This window comes from Odontesthes bonariensis, chromosome 10, assembly GCF_027942865.1.
Source record: "Odontesthes bonariensis isolate fOdoBon6 chromosome 10, fOdoBon6.hap1, whole genome shotgun sequence".
Lineage (NCBI taxonomy): Eukaryota > Metazoa > Chordata > Actinopteri > Atheriniformes > Atherinopsidae > Odontesthes > Odontesthes bonariensis.
The window spans coordinates 23,037,318-23,059,716 of record NC_134515.1 but is presented as its reverse complement, the minus strand read 5'-3'; the positions used below and the strand labels follow the sequence as shown (position 1 = coordinate 23,059,716).

Genomic DNA, 22,399 nt, shown 5'->3' with positions numbered 1-22,399 from the left:
CTACTTTGACAAGAATACATGTAGTTTCCTTTTACAGACAGTTCATAGTGTGAGGAGCTATATTTGCCTTACCTAGGATGTCCTGCCCATTGTAGTTCCATCCAGTGACACCCAACATGGAGGGCAGAGGAGATCCAGGCCGACTGTCCCTCTCCCTGTCCCTGTCCCGCTCCCGTTCCCAGTTCCTCTCAGCCTGCTGGGTAATATGTCTGACTGTGTCCTTGTTCTTCCTGTTCTTCCTCCGCCCTGACCCTAACAGAGGTTGCCAGGGCCCTTCTCCACCCGCTCCACCAGCTCCTCCGGCCCCTTGCTCTACCTGGCTTTGGGCTGGCCCCTTGGGAGTATCCCTTGGATGAGAAGAGGAAGCAGGGGAGACCTGTTCCTCTTTGACGCTGACAGGCCTATAGTCATGTGGCCAGGCGGGCTGAGAGTCATGGCAGGCTTCCTCCTGGCTCTCATGGCTCTTGGGGGGTTCTTGGTCCTCCTTTCCATACGTGCTGCCTCCCTCGTGGCAGCTGGCGATGGCTGAGTCCCCAGAAGAGTTGGCTGGGCTGGTGCGGCGTGCCAGCCAAGGGGAGGTGCTCCGACCAGACATGATGGAGGCCAAGGCTTCAGAAGCCATGCCCACTATCCCACCTCCTCCTCCTCCTAAACTTGCTCCTGGAACAGCCCCTGCACCTGTGATGCCCACTCCTCCTCCAGCCCCTCCAACTCCTCCACCTCCTCCTAAACCTGCAGCAACAGCTCCCATTTCAAAGTCTGCCAACTCGTCAGCCATCTCAGAGCGGATGCTGATGTCCAGTGCAGCCTTGATGAAGCTGTGGCAGGCCTGGACAATATCTGTCATCTGCAGGTAGCTGGCAGCTGACATGACCTCGATCACGTTCTTACTGGTGAGAGCGAGGTGTGCCGAGTACATGAAGTCCAGGATGGCTTTGAAGCCTGTTGCTGTAACGATGTCCAGGTGAGTGACAGTAGTCTGATGGTGAGGCTCTGACCCTTTTTTAACCTGTGGGATGTGGAGAAAGAGCATTTACAGCAGGGGTTTCTTGTATATTTGTTCATTCTGAATAGGCATAAAACTTGTTTTTTCTTTAATTATCGTGCTTTGTCTACTCAAGAAGACTTGTGTGTTGTACAAAAAAAAGAGTACAACCAAATTACCTGAGCTTTCTTTGCAAGTAAGGTCACTTACCTGGCAGTAAAGAGTTTTGAAATAGCGTGAGGAGCCCAGAAGGACATTCTTATGGGCCTTGAAGATTTTTCCGTCCACAATGACACAGGCGTCACAGAGGATGCCGTGCTGCCTCTGCTCATTTAGCTCTCTGAGGAGCTGACGGTAGTGAGATGAGATCTCCATGTCCTCCTTCCTGTTGTTCATCTGTGTTGCTGAACAAAAGCCTCTCCTCCAAACATCTGCTGGCAAATAAAAGAGGACAACCAGGCAATCAGCTATGGATGAAGCATGTATCAAAATGTTGTCAATATCATATACAAGATGGACGTTTAATTACTGCAAGTTTTCAGCTATGCGCATCAGCCGAAATGTAAAGTATGGCAGCTATGAAATTGAAGTCTTTCTGTAAATGTTTGAAAACAAGAATAGAAACAGTCAGTTTATATGGCTGATGGCTCACCGCAAACCCTGAATGTTTTCATTTTAATGTAAGATGGGAAAAATAAGTTGATTTAACTGAACCACTCTAAAGATGAACCAGGGTATGGATGTCAGCAATGACTGTGGCAGAAAAACAAAGACATCAATAGAAGCCACGTCTCAGCCGCTGTAGTTTGATGTCTAAAAAAAGCCCAGTAACAAATAATAAAAGATCTCTGCTTTTAAACCACGTCTGACAGGTGCGTGTGTGTGCGTGAGACAGAGAGTGTGCATGCTCATTAAAAATGGCAGTTAAAAAGTGTAACACTGTCGCTAAACACCTCATTTAGTACAGACCACTTTACCTTTACCTTTATAGATTAAAAAAAGCCTAGTTTTCTTCTTCTCTTTTTTTTAGGACTATGATACATCCATTTGTCTAGTTCAGAAGCAAGTTCGTTCTTAAACCTTCACCTCAGCGTTTCTTATCTTGCACACATCAGTCTAGGTTGTGAACACAAGATTTTTGTGCAAACCACAAAGAAAGGAACCTTAATGGCAATTGAGGAGCAGCTCAACTGTCAGAAAATGAAGACCCAACTTGCAGTAATCACTGACATGAGTCACGGAACAGGAATAATGCCAAATGTTATAAGCACTCTTGCAAAACGAACTCTCACAATTTGATGTCAGGCAGCAGAGTTACTTTTTTACCATTTTTTTTTCGATACAAACACATATTGATTTCAGATTCAAGTGGGGTTTTGCCTGAGAGCAGATAAAACATATGTTTTTCATACATGACGCACTGTGGGCTCGCACTTTAGAGAAGGACTGCAAGTTAAGGGATGCAGGAAAAGGCCACTGCTAAAGGAGAGCGGAGCGAGACAAAGGAAGACGGGAACATCGCTATGTTAACTCATGCAAGGAGGTGGCAGAAAAACACAGTGGAACCACGCAAGCCCCTGCAAACACAAACAAGCACGCACATTCTCAGATGTAGAAGAAGACACACACACTCAGACAGTACATTAGCCAGAGCATTAGCAGCCGCCGCTCCCGCTCTTGTCTCGGTGAGGACTAAATCGCAGGGACGCAGAGTGTTACCAAACGCAGCAGTGATTTGTTTTGGGAACGCCACAGCTGTCAGCTCTCGTGGGCCACTCTGAGAGATGACAGCTCGGGTTGGCCAAGGTGACAGCAGCGTTTGCTCGGGGGCCGGCACACTTCAGGTCATGTTTAGCAAAGCTCTGCTCAACCTGATGGCTTGTAAGATCAGATAAATCCACAGTGTCTCCCACGTCCACTTCGACAAACACACCTCCTACGAACAGCAGTGGACAAGTCGATCAAGTGATTGTGACAAGTGCTGAAGCCTCACTTATTCAAGAAAAAAAAAAAACTATCAATGCATGGCTAGCTCAGAATCTTTCACTTTGATTGGTGTTTCTTTAAGTCAAAGAACACTCTGAAAGGGAAAAGAAAGTTGAAAATGAATGCAGAATAGCAGTGTCCCTCAAAGTCTCAAAAAGCAACTTTTGACGCAAATGTTTTTCATCCTCCAGCTCACACTTTTGATAGAAAAAATCCATTGGCAGTCTAACCTTGAGATATTATTTCCTTTCTGCATTGCTCTGATAGAGGTATTGAGAGTTTTCACCTCTCACCTTGGAAACAAATCGAGCTGTTTTAAAGGCACCGCAACTGCACTCCTCTTTCTGCTCCTCTTCTCTCACGGCCACTCACACATTCAGTTGTAAAGGCCACTGTATAAGATAGGCTCCTTCTCAGAGCCACATAAAAAACACAAAAGCAGTCATGTATTCAGAGGCATATTACTCCTATTCTTCATTTTCTTCAAGTCAATGTGGATGGTGAAATAAAGGGTCACTGTAGCCTACAGCCCAGGCAGGTCCATTGGAGACATGTATCTCTTGGTAGCTCAGGAGATGATAAAGACAAGCGGCTATGTATCAAGACCATCATCTCTCAAGTGTTGCATTTAGGGTCTAGCTCTCTGTTTCTCCTCCTGCCATTTTCAAAAGCCCAGAATCAAGATGACGAGCTCTCAAATGAGGAAGTAAAATGCAAATAACAGCCAGAGGAATTCAATCTGCAAACAGAAATGGTGAATAACAAAAATCCCTCAAAGACCTCCCGTGTTATCTGGTAAGATATTCATCTCTGAAATTTTTGTTTCTCCCCCAATGCCATTTAAGAGAATGGAATTCTATCTGAGGAACTCACAGAACTCGCAGAATTAAGCCATGCCAAACCCTGGTGGCAGCTTCTTAAAAGTGAATTTCATGTTTTTACTTTTCTTTATGAACAATAATCATTTCTGCCCTTTCAGGTTCAGAATTTTGATTGGACAAAAGACATTTTAGGACATCACTCGGGACTTTGAAAGTAAAGGCTTTTTAATTCTTTAACAATTCTATGAACAAGATGACTGAGCGTGAACTGAAAATAAATTCAGATTAGCGGAGAAAAGTTCTGATTAAAAATATATTAAAATAATGCACAGAAAGAGATGTCGGACATGCATGTAATCTTTTTGGGTGAATTTTGTTGAACTCACAATCCAGTTTTGAACTATCTTTATTTGTATAATTAGGACTAAAAATAACTAATTCATAGTCCTAATTTCCCATCTTTCAAGGTCTATATGATTAATAGGGACTACCATTTGGATTCACTCCAGTAACAAGATAGAACACTACAACCAGCTGCAATGTAATCAAGGGGGTTATTTTTCATATCAAAAGTAGAACAGCTTGCTTTTGCTGCCATACTTCTCTGTTTTTGTGTGCACTGACACCCAGGGCCTACACTACCAAGTAGGATTTGTGGCTTAGCGAAGTAACTTCAGGCTCGGTTTAAATTTTCTTGAAGGTAGTTTAGTTATTACTGCACCAAGGCAGCTTGTGGTGGAATCTTACCTCCAGAGCAGCCTTATCTTTAAAATAAGAGATCAATACAAGCCAAACGCATAGTCTCCAGGCATACGAAACAAACTCAGACAACTGCAATTACCTGCTTGAAAGTTTTTTTGTTTTTTCTTTATTTGGTGCAGAGAGATTTTTAAACAGGTATCTGACATGGCTGAATAATGCATATGCAACACTGTCACTGAATACAATAAAATATTGCAAATATAGTCCGATTCACTTGCGTAATAATGATAAGGCAGTGATATTCATAAGTCTGGTAATTTCGGACTTTAGGAGAGAGCTGGGGCATCCAGAGAAAACCCATGAAACCAAGGTGGAACACGCAAACGGCACGCCGAGAGGCTCCAGTTGAGATTCAAATTTTCAGAATTTACGGTTATAGTTTGTTGTGAGAAATATGCAGCTCAAGATCCATGATTGTTAGTGGTCATCTGGTGATGACGACACTTGTACAAGAGCATACTAAAAGTCAGAGTCACCAGATTGAGTTGATAACCAGTGTTTTGACACTACTCAGTGAGATTTTGATCTTTAAGATTAGCGAAGCCACGTGACCAAACAATATCCTCTGTAAATAAATTTAACTATAGTTAATAAAGTTAAATTCCCTCAATTAATGATAATAATGATGATAAGTTATCTTATAGTACATATATATAATAACTTAAAGTTATCCTTATCAGAAATCATATTCTGCAACAGTGTGCAGGATATACAAATTCCACCCCTTCTAAGTGATCTGCTGGGGCTGTGACTGAGAGCAGCATATTAATGTCGGGTAGCACCGCACTGAAATCAATCATGCCTCTTCTGGTAGTTGAAGAAGAGTCAGTCCTCTTGTTTGAGTGAGTGTTGTTTCAGAGAAGACTTCAGTTACATATCTATATCTGTAGGTGTACTCTCCATAATGTTGTAAACACTTGTAATAACAATCCAAACATGTCAGTTATAGTATTCTTGCAAAATATTGGTTTTGCTCCGAAGATTTATGTCGATATAAACCTTTAACATCCCACTGTGAGCCCAAGGCTAAAGATACCAGAATTTTAATTTAATCTATTGTAGATATTATTATTTCAATATGATGATAAAGTGCAGCACTGCACTCTGAAACAGGTTTCTGAATGGGTATGAAAACATTTTCATCAGTTATGCAAGCAAACTTATATGTGAATGTGATTGCACCCAAGTTAAATGATGCCTCAAATTTAACAAAAGCAATGATCAGTGGAGGGTAAAACAACAGCAGGGACTGAGAGAAAAAAAGAAAATGGTCTAATCAGATTTATTGCTTCAACAGACTCAGAGACTTTAATGGAGTGCGCTTTGACCTCCAAACTCTTTGCTTGCCTAATTGGTTTGTTTAATTTTGGCATGTCCAATTCCCTCCAGTCAGAGACCCCTTTTGCAGAGGAAGCAATCCCAAGCTACCCCTACCACATGAACACCATTCCAGCCTTTTCTTCTCTTCTGAGAGCTACTCCATTTTACCCCATGAGTTAAGGCCATCAGCAGGTCCAAAGCCCATTCCTTCCTCCATGTATGCCTCAAATCCTTGATTTAAAGCATGCTTTTGTCCTGAAATGTATATTTGACACAAGATGGGAAAGTAAGGGAAAATGAACTTGTCAAACAATCCGCTACAGAAGCAGAGAGCAACAGAGGATTGCGTCTAAAGCATTAGCAGTCTCACCAAGGTTACAGAAACTAAAGTCTGCTTGAAGCATGTCACACAGAACAAAAAAAAAATCTTTTCATCCCTCGATAAAATCATACTGCAAAAAGAAAGAAAAGAAAGTAAGGAAAAAGTCATCGGGAGACAGGCTGACAGTCTGAGCGCTTATCTGTGGTCAGAAGCGATTGTTTCAGTAAAGGATGCCAACAGAGCTCCTACACCCTGTCACCCTTCTGAGGCCAAATCAAAAGTGACTGTCCTCCTTAACCCCTCCTTTCTTCACATTCCCACACACATTGATGAGCCCTGTTCACCTCCAAACACGCACGCACGCACATCCAGTCCCCGCCCATAAATACACAAACAAACGCCATAACTAAAAACACCCATATTCACGCGCTTAGCAGAGCCGACATTGCATCACGCCCGGTTTGTCCTGGTCACATCACAGCAAAGTCACTTTAGGCCCCAGCCAGACAGCTAAAGAGATGAGACGTGTGATGGAGTGAGAGAATGGGGCTTCATCCTTCCTGTGTTTCTCTTAATGCAGCCTGTCCCTCCGAGCCACTTCTCTGCCTCCTTGACCGCACAGGACCGAGGAGAGACGGAGTGCAAGGTCCTTCTGGATCAAATGCAGAGTGATACTTTGTTTAATACAGAGCTTTCAGAGCAGCATAATGCCAAGATTTCACAAAGTATTCTGACACTGTGCTGGATGAGAATGTTAGAACACGTGAAGCCTTTTCCCACAGTTTGTGATTACACAACATGTTTTAGCAGATAAAACTCGCTTGTAGTACTCTGGCACTTCTGTTGATTCACTCTTCATTAACATTCTTGTTAATAGGTACAAGGTTTAACCGCCTTCAAATCCTTTATGTGACTGTTAGCACTATCAGACAGTTCCATACACTTTTAGTTACATTTATTTTACATTTACTGAAATAAGGGATTTCCAGCTGATCCGCTCAAATTATCATGGAAAACCAGGATGGTCTGCTGGTTGGAAAACTGCCACGCTCAGCTATTCACTCTACATTTAAATGATGGCCCTCCGCTCAACAAATGTAACATTATTTGATAAAAATTAGTTTGGCCTGACAGGGTGATCACAGAAGCTACAAAACCCCTCATTTGAGTCATTTGATAAATATTCTATCCATTAATAGATATGAGGTATAACTCTAGACTGACAACATTTAAAAACAGTTTTTCAAGTGCAGACAGAGCTTGCTCTTAAAAGTAAGTGTTTGCAAAGCAAAAATGCATTTGTCGATGTCTAAATGTAAGATTTTTGATCCTTGCATGTCTAGACTATTTATGTCTAGACAATTTTTTTTTTCTTAACAAGGACAATAGTTAACGTAAGAAGGGATAACTCAAACTTTCATTGCTGACAGCAATTTTTCTCAGTCAGCCATAACGACTTTTTAATAAACACATAGTTCATCTCAGAAGTTTAGTTTTTAAGTTCTGGTGCGATCACATCACAGTCGGCAGTGCTGCTAATACAACAACTCTGACAAACCAAAGATAAAACATCATTGTGGCACCAAGCTGAAGACAGATCCTGTTAACAAAGAGCAGCTTCACGTAGAGGCACATTTAAAGAGAGACACAATTCGTTTTGGAGGCGGCGGTAACCAAATTTTTTTTCAAAAAGATCAAACTCGCATGGGTCAGGTAGTGCAGCCTGCTGTCATGACATTGCCTGTTATTACCAAGCCAAGACATGTCACGTGTCATCTCTTTGCGTTTAGTATTTTTTCTATTTTTGTGTGTTATTGCACACTATGCACTGTGAAGAGGTGACACGCTGCCACTAACGTTTACCCTAACACGTAAAAAGTTCCAGAAGTAGCAAGCTGCTTCTATGCAATTACATTAACATATGTTGTGTTTTGAGCAAGTTTTTCCTTAATATAAAAGTATATCAATCAAAAGCCACAGTGATTCACTACAGGATATTGTGTCAGTGTCATGTATTGCCTCGCCTATGCATGGAAACACCCTGTTGCTAAATCTGCACCAGGGGAGGGGATAATACTATAATAGACTTTTTAATACAACTAAACAGGTTTAATATAACATAAATTTTTCACAGAAACCATTTCAAAGGATCTAATTCTCCCGAAAATCATTCAATCTTGTCATAAACCTAACCAAGTAACTTGCATCCTAAAACTGTCACATTAAGTTAAATGAAAGTTGCAAAACTAGCTGAGAAAAACTCAAAGTAAAAGAAATATTGGTCCTACACAGGCGTCAAACTCAACCGCCTGTGTGAAAGAAAGGCACTGGGTTTTTGCCATCCTAATGAGGATTATTGTTGCTGTGTCAGGAAACAGTCTCATATATGACACGATTCATGTTAGTGTACTGCAAAACTGGACACCCACATGTTCTCCTGTAGTGAACTGGCTGATCTATTACACACTTTTCTGTCATATCTCGATGAATAGAAAGAGTATATGTATATATTGTCACGTATTTTCTATTCATAACAGATGACATATAGGCTTGCCATCTGACTGTGCTTACCTTAAGAGCTTCAGTTGTCTAAACAATGGGATAAAGCTGTGTTAAATCTATAATCCGTATTATTCCCTCACTCAATCAGTTCAGCTAATTTGAACATAAATATCAACGTGTTAGCGCTGAAGTACTCCTTTGAACATCCTTCCCATTATCATGGAATAATTTTGGAAAACGAGTAAGGACTATACAATGAAAACTGGACAGTTTAAAGAGGCAAATGAATGTTAGAGGACATCAAGGTAGGATGCAGCAGAAATAAACGTATTTCATATTAAGAGTATTGTTTACAATTAAAAGAATCCCTGACATTTTATGCTAAAATCTATCAGACTAATCAGACAAAGGGTTCTGTTTATCTGCAAGTGCAACTTCTTTGAACAAAGTGAGAGGAAAATATGCTGAAATTGTGGTCTTTAAAAACCTGGCAGTGCGATAGAGGACAGCTATTACTTTCCCAAGTAAAACCGACTACTCCCTCTACTTCAACAACAACAAAATAGTTCTATTAGATTTCAAGGTTTACCGCTATTATTTTCAGTCTAAACCTGAATGAGTGATGAATGTTACTGATGTTCACTGAACACACATGAAGCCCATGAAAGGCTTTTATGAACGGGGAAAGAGGATATGCAGAGACAGTGCAAGGTGAAGAGTCATGCGTGAGAAAAAGAGAAAAAAAAAACTGTAAAAAAAAAAAAAAGAGAGAGAAGAGCAAAGAACGAAGAGCAGAGAATCAAATGCAGCAAAGACTGATAGAGACGGAAGACAGTAAGAGGGGGAGACAGGAAGAGAGGGGAGAGTGACTCAGGCAGCCAATATTTTTTAAACAGCTTTGCTTCCACTCAACTGGGCATCAAGGCCATTATCCCGGGGTTAATCCCCAATCCGACGGAGCTGGCAGCCTTCCGGGACAAGCCAGGGTGGCAGTCCATCAACAAAGCAGGCACATACAAAAATAACACACACATACTCAACCGCATGCACATGACAGACACAGGAAGGCAGGCAGGCTGCAATTAAAGCAAAATAACACAACAAAGCAATTCAGCGTAAATGGGTTGTTCTTAAATTCTTTGTTGTTTCATTTTCTGTTGAGATTAAACTATTGTTCATGTCTGTCTCCGACTTCTTTACATCGCCCTGTATGTATTCGAGTTTCCCTTGTTTCTTTTATCACACACCCTCCATCTGTCCACCTTCCCTTCACCAGCTCTAATCACGCCACATTTTGCACCTCCACCTCACTCTCCATTTTCTCTGTCCGCTCTCTGTTTGTCTGGCAAGCATCCAAGGAGCCAAGGTGGAGGAAGAGATTGACTCAAAGAAGGATAGCCATGTCATGTGGAGAGGGACCAAAGAGGATCCAGGAGGCTTAGAGAGACTTAGCGCTACTCCCTTCATCCTTTGCTCTGTCCTCCTCGGGTCCCAACCTGCATCCACCACCCAAAAATAAAACCTGGATCCTTCTCATTAACACCTGAAGAGGTCCGTACAGCTATTTTTTGCACATTTCCACATTCAGACCACCCGCCAAAAGCCACTGTAATCACCCAGATACAGCTTAAGACAGCAGCGTGACACTTCTGCAGCACCCTGTCCCGTCACCTTTAACCGCAGGTGTTAAGCTCATAGTGATCTTATGGAAATCCAGCCATAGTAAGGATGGACTGGGATCATCCAGGAATGACCGTAAAAGAGGTGTGACTAGACATGATGGCTGTTGATGTCCTTCAGCCTGAACGCTAATGACCAAGTTTCAACGCCAATTTGACATGCAAACTGTTAGTGTTTCTTTTTTTACATAAAAGATGCAGCTGAGCTGACCATCTCTCCTTTGTCTCTTTCTTCCTTCTTTGCACTTTTGTTTCTGTGTGTGTGGGCACATATGTGAATGTGCAGTTTCTGGGCTATCTTTCTCTCTAGGCCCCTAAGCCTGCTATGTCTCCCATGGTAACTCCCTGACTGACTAACCCGGGGCTTAGCCTAAATTCGCTCTCTATTAAAAGCTGTGAAATGCAAATAATGAAACATCTCATTACCACTGTCGGAGAACCCAAAATGAAAGGAGGGGAAGGGGAGGGGGGGCGACTGTAAAACAACGAAAGAGAGCTGTACGGGAGGGAGGGAAGGTGAGAGGACAGGGAGAAAAGAGCCAGAGCTGGAAATAAAGGAGTGGAACCAGGAGAGGAAAGAATGGGAGACAAAAGGGGAAGGGAGGATGTGAGGGGGAGAAAGGATGGCAACAGAGAATCTTTTGTTTGATGCATGTTGTCATTAACATAGAGAGTGGCTTGGACTAGCCACCTATGCAGAAAGGGAGGTGGAGCCCTGATAGCAGTAGGTGTTATCTCTTTCATACTTTATTTTAAAACAGACCATTAGCTTTGCTGAATGACATGCTAATGTATAAAGGGATCATACGTTACTCTGTTTTATTTAGTCTTAACTGCTTCATCATTGATAAAAATTAAAATAACACCTGCTAATCAAAAACGCATGGTGGCGTGCTCTCGTAATTCCTCAGGTACAAGTACAATGTGTCTAAAAAGGCTGCTTCTAGAACACTATCTCTGAAATACATGGAAGTGAAATCAACAAAAGGAAGTGTCTGCATTTACTTCTGCAGGTGGGAGGAGACGGGTGGTGCTGGAGAGGGGAGTTTCATGTAAGGATGACCACATCACCTTGTGTGGTGCTCTGGTTCAAAACCCCGGTTTCATCACTGCAACAGTCCCATCCGCTGATGTACAAACCCCTGATATCATGAGGGAATTCATGGGAGGTGGAGTTTTAAGGTGTGACACGGTCTTGTAGTAGGGTGAGTTCCTGACTTCTGGGAACTCAGTGTGTTGTGTAGGAGTTTTGTTCTGGTTACATATAGGTCACAGATACTTTTTTATCAATTGATTTTTTTTTTTATGCCAAACCTGAGAGCAAGCTCCTGATGGCTGTTTTAAACCAACCCACTGCTTTCTCCACAGAAAGATTTTCTCTCATTGTGCTTTGGCAATCCTTTCTCTGACAGCTCTCATGACGACGATGACTAAATTGTGTAAATATATAGCTATTTTTTATGAGCTTCTTCATATCTCTGAAATTCCGACTCTCAGAAAAACAGATCAAATGGCTGTGACTTATAAAAGCTTAATTGAAAAAATATGACACATAATTATTTGTAAGTCTGTGTGCTTGTCATTTAGAGGAAATCTATTTAGTAAAACACTGCATCAGACCTCTGAAACAACTAAACTAGGCCCGACCCTCTTTTAGGTGTAAGATAAATTCTACCCCAGGTAACTATAGAGCAAACAAAGTATACATAAGCTTGGAAGCTATGCTTCTCCTTGGTTGCTTGTACAATCACACTGTTGGCCATGTAAAGGTCCATAGCTGAAATACTTTTTGAGGAAAATTCACAAAGACAAGCTTGATTTCCAACTCTGACAACATGATATTTTTTGCCCATTAATGAGTAGAAGAATTAGGAAAAAAATTCTAAATACGAAAATTATAACTTTCTTTAAATCCACTCTGATGCCCAAGGCTGTATTTTTCTTGTTTTGTGTAATTTGAGAAATCTCAGTTCTGTTTTGAAAAGCACTAAAGGGTTTTGTGTCCAAAGGGACAACGACAAGACAAGGCCGTGGACTGGTACAGAACTTTAGCACCTTTACTGTTCTTTCTCTCACTGTAAGCACGCGCGCGCGTGTGTGTGTGCGTGCGTTTGGTTGTCCAGACCCTTTCATAGGTCTCATCACAAAACCTGTCACAGCAAAAAAGCAACCTGTCACGACTCAGCAAGACACGACTGTACATGACTGTACCACAAAGAACACAAGCAGCCTGTTCCCGAGCTGTTAAAACAGTCACCAGCTCCAAAGGTCTTAAACAAGAACATACACACATACACACACACAGACCAAGTGAACAGTATGGAGGAAATGAAACAAAGGGTTGCAGAGGGAAGAAGATGTAAAAAAAAAAAACTGATATAGTACAAACATACCAGTCCCTAGGGAATAAATGTCTGAACTGTCTGCAGACTGAAAGCTAATTGTTGTTTGTTAAAATGTGTGGTTTCTGAATGTGAAGTGAATGACTGAGTGATGGTGAGTCACTGCTGGTGGCCAGTCGCTATCTGGTGCCGAGGCGGGTGTCCAGAGAGTGTGTCTTTGTGTGTGCAAGGGTAACTCAGTGTGACTGTTGCTCTGTCAGACAGCAAACAGAGGCATCTTTCTCAAATCCACACCGGGCAGCAGCTTACAATGAACTCATGCACGGAGGGGAGCGAAAAAGCCGCAGCTTAAGTGTGTACTCACAAGTTCAACAGGCACACCCTGCGTCCCCCCCTGAGCAAATATTAAGAGGGACTTTACTCCCAGCTAATCTAATTCACAAACACTCAAGAGGGCAGACAAAACACGTAAAACCTTATTTTACTTTATCAACTTATTCAATAAACAAGACTCACTTTGAACAAATGTTTCCCCAATCTACAGCACAACAACGGAGCAGCACAGAGATTTACATATAGATAGAAAGGCATTTAGAAAAGTACACTTGGATATAATAGCCCGAGGCTATGTTGTCACTCATCAAGCTGATCAAAAAGCAGCTACGATTCAACACTGATGAATATTGGAGCGCTTCTACAAATCTGTCCTTCAACGAAAGAAAAAAGGAGGTGAGATAAAGGGAGAGAAATCAAGGGGAGAGGAGAAAAAGCTTCTAAATATAGAAAGGCTTGCATTTTGGAGTCAGAAAAGAGACAGCGAAGGGTAATAAAGAGAGGGAGACAGGAGATGCCAAAGCAAAAGAAGGAGAGGAAGAGAAATGAGAAGCAGATAGGAAAGGAGAGGACGATGGAAGAAAAGTAGCCCCAAGGCTGCAAGAAAAAAGAAACAGAATAGAGGTGTTGCTTAGTGGACTTCCGTAGAACTGGACATGGAGGCATGACCGAGTTCAATAAACTGCACAGTGTATCACTACAGGTGTTCATCAATACTTAATGTCAATACTGAGGGTCTACCCCTTCAGTGATCTTTTCAGCAGTTTCAACAAACTGGCTGCGGCCCTTCAGCTGACTGAATTCTAAGAGTAATCAGCGAAGATGCAAAATCATTAAAGGTCGTTGTCTTCTTTGTTTCTGTACCCTGTTGTCATTGACTGTGCACGGGGGAATTTAAGTGATTTAATGATCACACCTCTAAAGCAAAAGACAAGAAAAAAAAAAGAAAAAAACCTGCTTTAACGTCAAGTTTCAAGTAAAGTTTCTTGTGCTGACCTGCTTAAAGGAGATTTGCATCTCGGCTGCTTTGCTCGAGGCTGCCATGTTGACTGTGACTGACGAAGAGCGAGGTGCGATCAGACAAGCGCCTCACCTGAATCCTCAAGTCTCAGTTGTGACTTCTCTTTGTGTCATCCAACACCCCCTACCTCTCCATATCTGAGAAGATTTACTTGAACGTGCATTGACAAATGACTGTCACCTGTTGACTAGCATCAGCACCTGCTGTGGCTTGCAGGCTTTATGAACTATTGCTGCTGTTTTTTCCTGCCAGACATGGAAAAAACTGCAAACCAACCTATGGAAGTAGTGGGAGAAACACAATCAGAGAGGGAGACAAAGGACCTCTGTATAAACTTTCTTGATGGCGCCCCACGTTGCTACAAACTACAACTACCAAGGGAAACCTAATTTTGAAGAAGTCACACATTCCCACATCGTGAGGCAGTGCCGGTATCAGGTGTCTGTCCAAAACCACCAATCAAACTCCCCACCCCCTTTGTGACACACACCAGCGCACACACCACAACAACCAGGGGAGAAGAAGGGGGTGAGACAGAAGACAGGGGGGGAGTGCGGGAGGGAGTTAGAGGAGCAGGGGTGAAAAACAGAGTAAAACAGAGGAGGGCACGGGAAATAACCGGCCAGAGACAAAAGCAGGCAGAATGACAATGAGTGAAAAGAGGAAGAGCAGGGAGGAAGAAAAAGAGAGGATGAGATGAGGTGAAAAGCACACAGCTTACTGTGCACATTTGTGGAGCAGGAGGAGAACAAAAAGGCAGTAACAATGACACTTCCATGTGTATGCATATGTGCGTGCACGCTTGTGTGTGCAGGAGCAGCATTGGAGAGAAACCGAAAAAGGGATGTGAACCTACTCACTTCTGTTGGTGTGAGGATCACCTCTCTGGTTCATAAAGGGAACTGCACTGACACAGAGGAGCTCGTAAAACCTCCAGCAACAATGACAAATATATATCTTAAAGTCCATATAATAATACACAGAGGATATTTTATTTATTTATTTTTTTACCTTCACAACCCTTTCTGACCTAACAGAAAACTTTTTCTAACTTGGACAGCTTGTCTTGACGGACTAGGCTGCATGAGCAATACGTTTTTGTGCCTTTGGAAGAAAAATGGACCCTGCATCTGTTGTTAGCTGCTGTATTAACAGGATGTATAAATACAAGCTATAGGGTCAAGGGGAAGGATAAAAATGAGAAAGGGAACAGGGAGAGGGTAAAAATGAGAAAGAGGAGGAGAGGAAGGGTAAAAATGAAAAATGGAGTAGGGGAGGCCACAGGAGGCACCTGGCCCACTTACAGTAGAGGAGGGGGTGGTGGAGGAGGAGAGGTAGAAGATTAAGGAGTGGGAGGGAAAAACAGAAGGAAGAAAAGAAGACAGAGGAGAAATGTAGCAGAGGGAAAGGATGAGGGGGGAAAGCAAGGGAGGCTGGGACAGAGCAGAGGGCACATGGACAATGGAATGGAGGGGTGATGGAAAAGGTGAGGGGAGAAAAGGATGTGAGATAAAAAGGCAAGTAAAAAAACAGATGAAATAATGAAAAGGGCAGAGGAGGAGGTGAAAGCAGGAGAGACAGAGAAAAAAGCGGGGGGGCTGGAGAAGAAGAGGTGGCCTTGTGATGCTGAGAAAGGAGGTGGTGTGTGCGTGAATAGAGTGAATGTTTGTCTCTTTGTGTATGTGTCCGTGTAGGTGTCTAAAATTATGACGAAAAACTAACACCTCACCCGAAGAATGAATAACAGACCACAACAGGCCAATGTAGGTTCAATCTCCTCTCCCCAGCACAGTCGAGCAGCCTGCCTATACCACTAATATCCCACTAATACCACCCACAGTCCTCGCTCCACCTCACATCAATGAATATTTCATGTCCTGATGGCACTTTTAAAGCAAAAACTAATTAGCAAATCCAAGTTGATCTGGCATTAGTCATATCAGGCCAATTAAAAGCCCAGTCCTACTGTACATGTTAATGGCAGCGAAGTGGAATAATTGTATGTTGAGCAGGGGAGAGAATGTTAAACAGGCCTTGTTAGCAGCACTTTAGCACTCTAGCCCAGAGTCCATGGTTGGATTACAAAACTCTACAAAGTAGAATAATGTTCATCAGAAACACACACATATAAAGAGCCACACGCACATCTTTGCAAACTCTGTCCATTAATTAGAGTGTCGCCATCAATTCCATGGGGTCAGGTCTGATACTTATGGCTAAAGAAGAGAAACAGTGCCAGGGAAAATGTCGGTTTTATGCTTTAGTTGTAATATCAAAAAGGGATCCAAATGTTGGCAGAAACTAACAGGTCAGATGTTATGGAGTGTTAGTGGGAGAAAGCTATTCCCTGTTCCACACGGTGCCTCTGCGGTCGGTGCCAGCTGACTCAAGGTTGTAGAGATGATATTTGTGGGGTATTTGATTAGAGAAAGGTGCTGGTTTGTATCTCAGTCTTTCCAAACTTTCCCTCTGTGTGTTATTTTAAATGCACAAGTTTAGATTGAGACAGACTGCCCTGACCCACACAGACTAAACTGTGCTGCACAAAAGAGCGACAGAATAACAAGGGCTACAGCTCTTTTGGAGTGGATGTCTGTTTCATCAACCCCCCCCCCCCCCTCCTCCCTTTTCTCCCTCTTTTTCTTCCTCCCTCTGCCTCCCCAGTCTCGTTCTCTCACCTGAGCTTTGATATGGAAATCTCTCGCCAGCCAGACCCCGAGGGTAGTTGACTGTTTCTAAAGATGTATTTGCCCAAAGACGCTCAATTTCTCATCAAATGTTCACACTGTGTGTATGAAAAAACTCTTTCACTGGGAAAATAACAACTAACTACCACGTACTTACGAGGCCCTCGACAAAAGGGCTGACAACCTGTTTGCATAGTAGAGAGAATCGGATTCTAACTATATTGTGGATGGAACATTATAGTGTGTGTGTGTGTGCTTGTGAAGACTCTCCTTTGCCACTAGTTTACCTGTGTTGCCAATTAATCATTCTGCACCTAACCAGCACATCTACAACACAGAGTCCAATAAAGTGGCAACTTGAACTGCTGAAGAGCGGAAAAAAAAACAAAACACAAAATATGTTGAAGCTTGTTAGTAATGTACAAATGTGGAAAAACAAAAAAGTGGGATTAAATAGTGTCATAAAATAATGGAAATCGTGTGAAAAAAAATAATCAGTCCCATGTCAACTCATTACGAAAGAATCATGGTATCAGTGGTTAAAGTTTCAGATGGTGCTCCTGCATGAATCATTGTTTTGCAAATCAACGTGTGATCTTTGGAAGATTTTTGAACACCGGGGCATAAATGTACATTTAAAATGAAATTACTGATGCTTCTTAGTTTAATGCCAGCTGATTCAAATACTGGGAGGTGCCCTCCTCCACCTCCCAGGAGGCTCCATAAGATGGTATTACTTACAAGTGTGATGACTAAATCTGCATTTGGAGGTGGAGGAGATAGTAGCAGCATTTGTGAGCTACTGAACGTTCCCCTGAGCAGACGTTTCCAACTGTTGTTTTACTTTTATTTCATACTAGCTAGTTTCATACAATGTTATGTCTTTTTGGGCAGCAAATAGTAGTTCATTAGGTTTACATTTTTATCTAAGTTTAATTGAGTTTTTCTTCCAGTCTATCAACAAGCCCTCCAATTGAAACAGAAAAAATATAATTAATGTTTTCATACCCTTTAGTATGACCCATAACAGTGTCCTGTAAAGTATATTGTCCCAAACAAGCTGCAAAAGGAAAATGCAACTTATACGTGCAGGCATCGTGCTCAAGTCTTATGAATAGCAAGCCACCACAAAGTCCTCATAAGGTTTGCATTTGTGTGTGTTTGTACACTACCGGTAAAACAATTACCGGTAGTGTACAAGTCATCGGTTCACTTGTTGCATTTTTGTCTCGACATCGTCTGAACAAGTGAAAACAAAAGACAACATGAAACCATCAATTAGAAAATGCTTTGAAAATCCAGTTAATTACTCATATTGCTAATAAGTATAGCATGATGATGAGGTATCAGTTGGAAAGAGCCTCTCTGCCCCGCATTTCCAAATAAGAGAAGCACACCCTGGTGAAAGCACACAGAGTGAAATCCCTCATCTGTTTTCTCAGGAATGTGCGATCCAAAAGGTGTTTTGCAATATCAAACACTTCCTTGAAACAAAATTTGAAGAAAAAAAAAAACTTTTTGAGAAAAAAAAAATCTTTCTCAACAATTATCTTTAGCTACGCTAACGCAACACTTCTGTTTCAGGACTTTTGACTATTTCTCTGAAAATCAAAAATGTACACCTCCAACTCAATACGTAGGGGCCAAATAGAAAAGTTATAGAAGTGAGTGGACTTATTGTTTCCAATGACCTCATATTGCATTGTAACGAGTGCACACATGCACACACATAAAACATTCATACCTAAGTGAAAAGACAAATGGGGTGCTGGGGATCATTTCCTTATGTGTGGTCTGGTGAGGGGGTGGCTTTAAAAACTCACCTGCTCTCTCTGCTGGGGGGGAGGATGAGCATGTCAGATAGGTGGATGAGAAGCCAGCTGCTACACACATACACACACATCCCCCACAGCATCTGTGTAACCCCATGGGGATTAGGAACACCTGTATTCAGCACTGCACAATGAGCCATAGAAGCAGTTAAGCTAAAGGGCCTTGGGAGTTATTAGAGGGATGGGGGATGGAGTCGCTTTAGATCCGGGGTTAACGTGTGTCTCAAAAAAAAATATACGTGAGAATGAAAATATTTGGGATGCAGCAGATAGACAGAGTTGTTAGAAAGCTCAGGAGAGATATGGTGTGTCATGTAAGATGTGTGTATATGAGTGTAAATGATTCATTCCGCAGAAAGTTGGCCAAACAGGTGTTCTCATTAACAAGGGAGCACTGAGGGGTGGTCAAGATGAGAGAACTGACAGAGACAGATGAATGGAGCTTACTTACAGGGAACAAATGTCTTTATGAAGCTTTCGTCTCTTTCTCTGTTTCGAAAGTGCAGTAAATGAAACGCTGCACAGTGTTATCATGATGTCTGCGTGAGCACACATACTGTTGCGAGGGCGCTACATCCCCAAGGCTTGTGTGGCTGAAGGCTAAAGCTCAAGACTAACCTTCTACCACACAGTTCAGCCCACAACCTTTCATGGGAGCACAGAGTACCACCTACACACAACAGCAGGCTTACACACTCACAGCAAGGAGGCAAGTGCGGAGCTTCAAACCTGTCTCCCACCAAAAACCAAGCCCCTCCATCGCATTTTCTCAGTCTCTCTTCACACCTAACCAAAACTAGCTCCACACCAAGTGTGTGGATAACATCCAGTGCAACAGTCTCCACCACCTTCGACAAACCGCCACACACTTTGGCCTCAACCGTGCAAAAGAGAGGAGAGTGAATTAAACTCGATAATCTCATTTAATCAACTTCAAAAGTCCATTCATGAGAGATGACGCAAGAGGAGAGTGCTTCAAATCCTGCTCTGCAATCCCACAAGCACACGCGCAGCTAATATTTTTTCCATCTTTCAGCCGATCTCGCCTACACTCCTCCTCCACTCATCCTTGAAGCTGTTGTCTTGGTCTGTATTATATTTTCCCCGTGGAACACACAGATGGAGGTGCAGACGCGCGCACACACACACACACACTGCTGTTCTTGTAATCATAGTACTACACAGCCCCAGCTCAGTGGTGCAGGAAGGGGGCAGACCCACAGATACAAGGCTCTCTGGAAGATAGTCTGAGAGGTGATAGTGTGCACTGCAAGTACATTTGTTCTAATGCCTTGGTAGTCGAGGATTATGGGCATTAAAAGCAGATAAATTAGCTTTCTCCAGCTCATGACAGCATGCACCCATGCACACCAACACACAGACACACACAAAAAAACAAGACTATGGTAATTGAATAACTGTATAAAGGACTTGGGAGGGTTTATCATATCAAGTCCCAACCCTTAACTCTGTAGTTGAAAGGAGGAAAACAACCAGACAAATCCAGAGAGGCCTAAGACAATTTGGAAAAATGGCTTGATGGTCTCTTAATCTCAGAGATCCTGTTAGTAGATTTCAAATTGAGGGAAAGGTCTAAATCTTATAGCTGTAGTCTTAGTTAAGGCTGTAATGCCCAATGTGTGCTTTAAACAAGAGTAAAAAACGGTTCTATCACAAATAACTAAACATCTATATATAGCAGATCTGAAACAGAAGGAGAATCTACTAAATATGTAATTGGTAAATGTTTTAAGTAAGTATATGTGTTCTCAGCTGACTTTTCAATTAGCTGTCATCTGATAGGATTCTTCATGAAATGTCAATTTGAAGAACCTGCCCAGAAAAAAATCCAAGTGATAATCTAAGTTTACTTCAAATTGAAGAAAAGTTTTGGGGGAACTCAGTCAGCAAAAGGTGACACAGACAGGACATGTCTTTTTCTTCATGCAACTTGGGTGAGCACTCACCTGGCTGTGGCTTCCGAAGGTGCGCCACAGACAGGCACGCGCTGACATCCACCTACAGAGCGCGAGTGAAGTGGGGTTGCTCCCCTCTAACGTCGTAGAAAATGGAGGAAGACGGATCTGACCGGCATGAAAGGGCAGACAGCGCAGGAGTCGGGCTGAAAAGCGGCGAGGGAGCGTCGGTCACCGATAAACAGAAAACACTTTTTTTTTTTTTTAACTCTTTTTAACTGTCAACACGGATCAGATGATGATCAGCTGTACAACGGCTCTGTCTGTCTTATCTGATAGCTACTCTGTGGGGTTGGGTGTTGACGCAGCAGAAAATTCCAGCTGGCGAAATCCCCCTTTCGGAGATTAATCGAGGGGAGAAGGAAGAGGGTTTAAGCCCCTGTCTTCCAACCGTTGAGCGTTTTCTTTCTGAATCGGCTGTAACGAGCATCACCTGTATTTTTTCTGTGGCACGACCATGTGTGCGTGACAATTTCCCCCCTCAGCCAGTGTGACAGTGGGTTGTCATGCTTTTCAAAACTTTGCAAGGATCCACTGGTTCCATCAAAGTCGTTCAGCTGATGGGGAACCCAACACCACTGCATGAGTAATAGAGCCGATCGCAATGTGGGATGTTGCCTCTGTGATTTAATCATAGAGGATGAATTAGTTGAAAGTGGGTGACACTCATTTAAAGACGCGGTGCAAACTCAAAATGCGCGCTTTAGACATCACGAAGTGTTTTCAAAATGTTCAATTGAATCCGCTAAGAATGAATTACTTCCAATCGCTAAACCACTTTGGTTACTTCGCTAATTGAAACACGTTTTTTTTTCAGACACATCATGTGTGAAGCGTACAATGTGTGTGCCCATTTTGAGGGGTGACAGCTCCTCCAAATATCAAGGCGCGATAGGCAGCTGAATGTCACGTATGGAACAGGTAGGCGTACTTTCAGACAGCAGCCTGCTCACTCGGTCGGGTACGTCGCTGTCAAAATACACTCGTGCTCTTGGTTAACATGATGCCAACGGACAGAGATGATAAAGCGGTGGAACAAACAGCCAGGCCTCCATATAGTAGCCACAATCGCGAAGAGTTATAATGTGATGTGTCCAACCTGTGCGCCCAACAACTATCAGCTGTAGACGCGATGTCTCCGTGAGGTAGAGAAACTAATTGTTGACATGATATGAAGCCGTGGATATCTAGCGAGACGTGCCGCGTCTGAATGAAATCTCCAACCTGTTCGCATGTCGGGCAGCGAGGCTGAATGCTGTCAGAAGGACCGCGAGTGGTAGGAGGAAGTCAGACATACCTGTTACCCCATGGGGTCTGGTCGTGGACGCGGTGTCGGTCCTTCGGAGTCCAATCTGATGTGACAGCCTGCGAGAAGAAAGGAGGGGATGTCCAAAGCGCGAGGTTCAGTCCCTCCTCTCTTCTGTGTGCTTTTTGTTGAGTGTTATTCCCCGATTTCTCCAACTCCCCGCTCTTCTTCCTCCACCAGCCCCTTTTTCTTTCTCTCTTTCCCTCCCCTGTTTTTCCGTGTCTTGGTATCAGGAGCCTCCCCCTCCTCCTTCTCTCCTCCTCCTCTTCTGTGCATGTCTATCTCTCTCTTCCTCTCCCTCCGTCTCTCTCTATCTCATCCCCCCAACACACACACGCACGCACACACGCAAACACACGCACGCAATCTTTTTCTGGGCAGTCAGGAAATGAGACAATGTTAACGCACACACTGTGTAGCTTATATCTGATGTGAGATGAGTAGTTCTCTTATCAAACAAAATCATTTTGGTTAATAGCTATGATCATAATAGTAATAATAGTAATGATAATGATAATAATAATA

The 22,399-nt window shown here is 42.7% G+C and overlaps 1 protein-coding gene across 4 annotated transcripts in view; it reads right to left on the bottom strand.

Annotated features, from left to right (window-relative positions):
* zbtb46 (zinc finger and BTB domain containing 46) overlaps window positions 1–22,157 on the bottom strand; it is a 64,408-nt gene extending 42,251 nt beyond the window's left edge. Inside the window, exons 1-3 of one of the 4 annotated variants that reach the window (XM_075474679.1) lie at window positions 21,866–22,157; window positions 1,196–1,419; window positions 73–1,009 (exon numbers count right to left, since the gene is read on the bottom strand). In XM_075474679.1, the coding sequence (XP_075330794.1) occupies window positions 73–1,009; window positions 1,196–1,381 (1,123 nt within the window). In that variant the 5' untranslated portion in view covers window positions 1,382–1,419; window positions 21,866–22,157. Of the gene's footprint in view, window positions 1–72; window positions 1,010–1,195; window positions 1,420–20,559; window positions 20,963–21,865 lie in introns of those variants that run through there. The other 3 variants (XM_075474678.1, XM_075474682.1, XM_075474681.1) reach the window with 3 other exon arrangements.
* Between the last annotated feature and the right edge of the window lie 242 nt (window positions 22,158–22,399).